This window comes from Arachis duranensis, chromosome 3, assembly GCF_000817695.3.
Source record: "Arachis duranensis cultivar V14167 chromosome 3, aradu.V14167.gnm2.J7QH, whole genome shotgun sequence".
NCBI lineage: Eukaryota > Viridiplantae > Streptophyta > Magnoliopsida > Fabales > Fabaceae > Arachis > Arachis duranensis.
The window spans coordinates 39,229,585-39,237,163 of NC_029774.3; the positions used below are offsets into that span (position 1 = coordinate 39,229,585).

Sequence of the window (7,579 nt, forward strand, 5' to 3'; positions counted from 1 at the left end):
AAAAAGAGATCGAAGAGAGACTTATGGCAAGAAATGGTATGACATATGTGATTGCAATGTTAACAATTGGAATGATTATTTGTTCCACCATTATTGCTGATGAATTTGATGACACTATTCCTAAAGAGTTTTGGATTTCATCTTATTACATTAATACTCGTGCATCTGAGCTGGAAAGGTGTTGGAAGAAATGCCAGAATACCTATCACCCCCAGTACGAAAGTGAAAAATTGAAGAAATGCATGGATCAGTGTTTTGTTAAGTATGGCCCGAAAAAAGTCACAAAAAAATCAGAAAAAGAGAAAGAGAAAGAGAAAGAAAAAAGAAAGAGAATGAGAATGAGAATGAATGAGAATGCAATGTTTTATATTTTATATATATGATGTGTCTCTATATATATCCTAAAAAAACATAAAATTTATGTATCTTGTATCATATTGTATCTTGTGTTTCTGTCTGTGTTTATGCATCATAATATATATGTATATGAATAATTGATGTGATAATCTATCCATTTTCCTTCATGAATATCGAGAGGCAAATGAATCATTATTGAAAGTATTAAGAGGTATGTGGTCCATATTTTGCAATTGTTATGTTCTAGCTAAGACCTAATATTTGTTCATCATTGCAAGCTTCTTCAAGTTGAAATTTAAATAATTAATCCATCAACAATTAGAAAATTATTAAAGCATGCACTTCAATAATTGAACAAGAAAGTGGTTCACAATGCTCATTTTGATTTGCGTTTGATACGATATTTACTCTATTATTGTCATATTCTCACTTTGAATTTTTTTCCTGTAATTATACATTTTATAAGGCAATATTAGTTACGTAAACTATAATCAGATGTAGTAAAATGTTGTGAAATGACATGATTGTTGCAAGTGTTTACTAAATGTTTGCCCTAATTAAAATCCATCTTCTGTTTCATTTCTGAGTTTGTTCTTCATGAAATTCATAATTGAAAATAATCTATAAGTGACAGCAATTGAATGACATTTCTATTTGGTGATGACTAACGAGTTCATAAGCACCACTTTTACTTTCCAGGCTGTTTGGAAACTTCAGAAATCGAATTCAATTTCAGTGTTTGATTTGAAACAAAAATAATTAAATTAATTTAGATGTAATTCAATTCAATTCTATTATTTTCTCTCAAAATCAATTCCAACCCAAATAACTCCGATTTAAAATCCTATTCTATTGGGATTTCACTTAAAACTTAAAATATCTAAAATGTTCTTATAATTTAATTACTTCTTAACTTTTCTCATTCACTTTTTTGTCAGCGCTTCCTACCTTTTAACACAAATTTTCTATTTTCTCACCACCTTCATTTTCTTCTCCTCTTTCTTTCAACTCACTTTATATAATATATACCTAAAATATCCACACATAAAAATTTTATGTGTTTAACTTAGATTAATGATGCTAAGCGTTTGTCAATACGTCTGATATTTTAAATGAAGTTGTGCCAATCATAACACTAGCAAAAAGTGACATATTTTTGTTTTATTTTAATAACATGAAATAGTTACTATAATTTGCTGTTAATAACTAGCCTCTTTTTAATTGTTATGTGAACAAGTTGATTCTTGATAGTTCATATTTATTTTTTTATTGTTGGTTTTTCGTTGGAATTAACCCTAGAAAACTATTTAATTTTTTAATTAATAATAATATTTTTTAAATTTAATATTTTTAAATTAATCCAATTTTTGTTTCTTTAAAAGAGGTGAACAAATTTTTGTCAAAGAAAATTTTAGTTATAAAAATAAATTTTTTTAATTATTTTATATAATTTAATAAATAATATATTTATTATTTAAATATAATGTTATATTACTAAAGGATAAAGTTGTCCATTATAAAATTTTAATTCATTTGATAAACATATCAAACACTCATATTCAATTCAATTTTATAATTTTACTAATTCATTTTAAACATTAGAATTCAATTTAATTCTGACTGAAATTCAATTCTTCATAAAATTTAATTCAATTCTATACCATCTCTCGTACTTAGGTAATTAGTTGAGGAAAGTTAATGAAAGCTTGTTAAAAGTTAAAACTAACTTTTCTTAATTAAGTTCACTAAACTCTAATATGGTATCAAAGCCAATGTTATTATAAGTCTATACATTTTGGACGTTTGCTAGTTGCTCTAGATTTCTATTCTAAGTTGTAATCTGTGCCGAAAGCTCGCGCACAAAGTGGGTGAGAATTGTAAACCAACTTCTAGAATTCTTGCTTAAGGTTTTAGTTAGAATTTCCTTATACTAATCACATGAAGAATAAAGAAGCATAATTATTTGGACCAAATTGATAAAACTCGTAACACTTTTCATAATTATTTGCCCTCAAGCGTGTATTCTTTAATTGATAAATTGTGACGGCTAAAAAGGATGTTTGGGATGAATATAATTACATTGTGGTAGTTCACATGCTCCAAAGGGAAACTTGCTTGTTATTTTGTAAACATGTCATTGTATTTGACAGAAAGAATCTAGATTATTGCACAGAAAATCCACAAAATTCTGCATCCCTTCAGATGATCCTTGCAGTTGAAATTTTCCAACAGAAGGTTCTATCTGCAATACAATATATTGACAACTAGTTTTAGCAAGCTTTCAAAGTGGCATGCTTCATTTTCATAAAATGATGGAGAATATAATTATTTTACTTTCTTTGCCTTTATTTTGAAATTTTTATATTATAGGATAATCTTAATTAATGTTCTCCAGAAATAATGTCCTTGCACACATAGATAACAAAATTTTAAAATCTGTCAGGAACGGGGTAAGTTTTATTGAGCAATAATAGGGTGTGTCCATAGAATTATTGCAGTAGTAGATTTATATGTGAATTTATCTAATACAACAAGCAATTTTTTATTCTTCCTTGCAGTACCAATGAGACATTTTGAAATAAAGTGAATCTACAATTGATGTAGTAAGCAATTTATTATCCACCAATTACACAAGATTTACATTTATCATATTTTTAAATACACTTGATTGCTTCACTTGACCGTCAAGAAAACAATATTATTACTAGGATCAAGTAAGAAATCTAACTAGGAAATTACCTAATTTTCACACCTTTTCTTTCTTTGTCTGGTAAGGAGAACAAGTATTCCAAAGCCAACAATGATTGCAACTTTTATTACCTGAAAGGAAGAAGGTTAAGGAAAAGGGCATTTGATCACTCTTCAAGAATAGTTGACAGCATCAAGTAATTAATTAAAGAGCAACACAACTGCAACCTCCTTTTACATCAAATTAAGAATTAACAACCAATATTTAAAAAAAAAAAGAAAAAGAAAGGGGATAAATGCAACATTGTTGATGCACATTAAATTATGTGGCTTGGGCCCATTGGTGCAGGTGTCAAATGTGAAAGCAGTGATCCTTTTACCTCAAACTACCACTATCAAGATCAAACCAAAATTTAAGACTCAAAATAAGTTGAAAAAACAAAATTTTCCAAATTGAATACTGATCTTAACCTGATTAACTGGCCCACCAGAGTTTTCATCTGCATTATCAGCAGAAGAACCTCTTGTCGTAGAGCCTCTACTTTCCTTAATCCTCTCATGCTTGCTCCCCTTAGTTCCAGTTCTAAAATGCTCTGCATTCTGCCGCACAAAAATTAAGATTAACATAAAACTACAAGAAGGAAGAAGAAAATACACCATCAGATTCTCTTAATCAAAAGTTCAGTTTAAATGTTTCAAATTAACTCATTTAAATTTATATGTTTCTATCTGAAGGGAAAACTCAATCTATCATAGTTAATCTAGCGACTAGATTACTTCTAAGTTGCTTAAGTTTACTAAATAGATACAAAACCTTCACATTTCAGGATGCTTCAATCAACATAAAAATCTTTTTAGTTTTTCTTTTTCTTTTTTTTTTTCTCTTATCTTATTAACATATGAGAGATCTCATCTTCTCCATTGATTATAGAAACTTAAAGCTTTAGTGAAAGACAATAATTAACCAAATTCATGTCCAAAATTATTTATACCTTCCCCTTATTTTCTAACTGTGACAAATGCAAACTTCTTTGATGGCTTAAGCACTTTTTGTCCTGACTTTCCTCTACACCATTTAAGCTTTTACCACTTGTTGTTATGCACATCTTTCTTGATTCATCTGGGAATATCCAAGCCCCAGAACTTTCAAAAGGATAATACTTGTCCAATTTATTTCTGGCATTCGAATCTGTTCTTTTGTTCACATTCTCTTGCAAGATGGCTGCCGGCTCGGCATCCTGTGACTTATCTTGCTCCAAGTACCGAGTCTTGGATGAATCTTTTCTTTCAATCTTACTTGACTGATATTTTGTTGGAGGTGGTTTAATGTAAGGTCTCATATCCTGTTTTGAGACAAATCACATGTGAACTCCAAAGACTTTACTTTCATACTCCAATAAAATGTTAATGACATTGTAAAGTTGAGCAGTTACTGTATACCTGAGCCATGCCACTTTCGAAAGCACTTATCATCTTCCTCACATTACTAGGAGTTCTCCGCATCGCTCTTTTCACCTCAAAATATTGCGGACTATCTTCTTCCATCATAGGTTGGATTGGATTATTGGTCATAGAATCATTTTGTTCTGATCTTCTTAACCTATTTGCCATTTCTTCTGAACTAAGTATTTCCTGATACTGTCCCTCAGGTGATGACTGATTCATAGGCTTCTTACCCTTGTGAGGCGATTGAGCGAGATTAGCTACTTGCAATACTGGTTTAGTTGATTTATATTGATCTGCAGAGTTCTAAAACATGCGAAATTATCATTAAACAAGCATTATAGTTCACCTCCCAATTTCATCTTGCTGAAACAATGCAAGAGCAAGAGACTGTGATGCATAGTATTTAATCCTTAACTGGTTTTAGTTTCTTCTTGTCAAGCTGAACCCCACCAGCTATGCCTCTAGTATCAGATTCCTTGTTGAAAAGAACAACAGGACCATGTAGCCGAGAAACTGCTTTATGCTGAAGGTGATTCTTTGATTCTTCAGAAGATGGAGCACTTAAAACATCAGGAAAAAGCCTCTGAGGAAATGCAGGACCGAATTTGTAACCATAAAATTTCTTTAACTATTTAGTTTTCTTTCTGCTTTTGCTTTAGTTTCTGTTAGAGGATATTGTTAAAGTTTTATCAGATTTTATTTACTAGTCGGTTATTATCATATGTCTCTATATGAGCCTTGTAATGACTTTTATTACTCACCTTTTTCATCACTCGTTAAAATTACTTCTAGTTCTCTCAATCGTTTTCTTATCTTTCTCCGTTACTATGAAGTTCAATATGGTATCAGAACCTTATCACATACCATGAATCCCTAACTTTTCCCTGCATTGTGCTCAATCTAGAGCAATGTTTCCTTTTGATTTTGTCTTTGTTTCTCTCTTTCAGTCTTTCCAAACACCTCTTTTACATTCTCTCCAACACAAAACCTTCATATCAGTTAATTATTTAATTTCCTTTTCACTTTCAATTGAACTTGAATTCTACTTTCAGTTAATTTCAATGAATTTCAGCGGTTTCATTGTTTATTTAATCAGAAAAGTGAGATCAAACCTGAGACCTCATCATTTGTGTGGAAAGGTAATGCATCATTGCCAATAACAGTACTGCTGTCGGTTTCTGCACCTCTTTGACGACTACTAAGAAGCTCATCATGTTTTTTCTTTAGTGCAGATTGTCTCTGAAAAAACAAGAGTGATGTTATTATATATAAACGCCAAGGTTCATATGGAAGCTTATAAGTTTCAATATATCCTCCACTCAACATAATTTGAAGTTATATATATGTAGATGATAACTATAAACATATATCCTATAGGTTGCCATGAAAGGGACTCATCATAACTCTAAATTGCAATCAGCAATAGCAGTGAATGTTACGAGATTCATATATCCTACAGCACAACTGCTATTGTAGTTTAGAACCATGGAATTCACAAAGAAGCTATGAAACTCATTAACCTAGTCTACACCATTATAACTCCAACATCAAATGCTATCTATGCAAGTCAATGTCACCGGAAGATTTCTGTCTATATATAAAATGTACAAAATTCCTTTTACCTAAGCATTAGCATAGAACCAATAAAGTAATCAGCTCTGGCATTTTAACTTAATAATATCATCTTTCATATGAATAAGTTCAATACGAATTGTTTGTATAAGGAAAATACACCATTATGCGAATTCTATCACGCTCTTCGTCGCTAAGGATGAACTGCAACTTCAAATGCAAGTGTCCTTCCCCAAGGGTAAACATGTCTTCCCAAACACCTTTCTCTAATATCAACCTCACATGGATTCCTGCAAGTTAATTTCTATTTCTTGTTACACACTAATTGAATTCGAAAACCAACTGCTAATACTCAAATGGAACAATAATCTGTTACCTGTACGCGCTATTTCATTCCCATCAGCCTCAAGAATCTTTACAATCAAATCATCACGGAGGCTAGTTAAAGGGCTGGTTTAGACAATAAAACAAACATGTTATAGGCACTCTTCAAAAAAAAAGGAAAGAAAACATGGTAGAATTCTCTAAGTTAATCTTACAAAGAATAGTTTCCCTTGTCACTGATTTGGTACTCTATCTTCCCCATGGAAACTGCATGCATCACCACTTTGTTATTATTAGAGGACTTAATTGGGGACAAGTTCTAAAGCATGACCAATTGCATACCCCTTATGGAAGTCGATGAAGATAATGGAAGATCCATGAATTCCAGTACTACAAAATGAAGTTAATGAAATAAAAATAAGAGAATGTTTGAACTAGTATTAATTGAGAGTGTGTGTGTTAGTTAGTGTTAGTACCTGAAACCATGATAGTGCCTGGCATTGCAGAGAGAAGATTCAAAAAAAGACAAGAATTGTGAGTGTTGAAGCAAAAACAAAAGCATAGAGTTTCATTGAATGAGGGAAAGATGAGATAGGGGTATCAAAGAAGAAATGGATATGGTTATCCGATCCAATGAAAAATAAGCTCTTGTCTCTTGTGGTCCTTTGCAACCGTCAAACCATTTATTATCATTAGCCTTAAAAGCTTGATTGCAAAATAACTTGTTAATCGTGTTATAGATGAACGTCACTTTTTATTTTAGCATTGTCCCTTTCTCAATATTCAGAATGCTATTAAACGGGTCACTATTAGAAACTACTATTATTGATAGTAAGTGTACAATGATGCGTAAGCATCTTCTCTATCTTTTCTTAGTGAATTTACACTTGAATTGCTAAGTTTAATCAAGATTTAATATATTTTAGCTACTATGAATGCTACTTTGAGTTGTGTGCATTTTCGTTTATTTCAGGTAGCATTCGAATGGATTTGACGGAGTTTTGTAGCAGAAAAGGAAGAAAGCGAATGATGCTGTCAACCCCGACCTCCTTGCACTCAAACAGAAATAACTTGAGCTATAGAGAACCAATTGACGTGATTGCAGCGGCATTGGAAAGCTAACTTCCAGAGCTTTCCAATGACATATAATAGTATATCATTTTCTTCCATTTCATACGTACAACCCCACGCT

General features: G+C 31.4%; 1 protein-coding gene across 3 annotated transcripts; it reads right to left on the bottom strand.

The window, feature by feature from the left end:
• Positions 1-2,349: 2,349 nt before the first annotated feature.
• LOC107478820 (uncharacterized) lies at positions 2,350-7,060 on the bottom strand. 3 transcript variants are annotated; one of them, XM_016098956.3, is made up of 12 exons: positions 6,864-7,060; positions 6,730-6,777; positions 6,603-6,654; positions 6,440-6,513; positions 6,226-6,353; positions 5,611-5,730; positions 4,907-5,074; positions 4,486-4,794; positions 4,038-4,388; positions 3,517-3,645; positions 3,110-3,177; positions 2,350-2,599 (listed from the first exon to the last, which is right to left on the bottom strand). In XM_016098956.3, the coding sequence occupies exons 1-12, from the start codon at positions 6,886-6,888 to the stop codon at positions 2,596-2,598; spliced, it is 1,476 nt and encodes a 491-aa protein (XP_015954442.1). In that variant the 5' UTR covers positions 6,889-7,060; the 3' UTR covers positions 2,350-2,595. The 3 variants fall into 3 exon arrangements, with proteins under 3 accessions (XP_015954442.1, XP_015954441.1, XP_015954443.1); XM_016098955.3 differs by having other exon boundaries at positions 3,097-3,177; XM_016098957.3 differs by having other exon boundaries at positions 3,097-3,177; positions 4,907-5,034; positions 5,604-5,730.
• Positions 7,061-7,579: the final 519 nt, after the last annotated feature.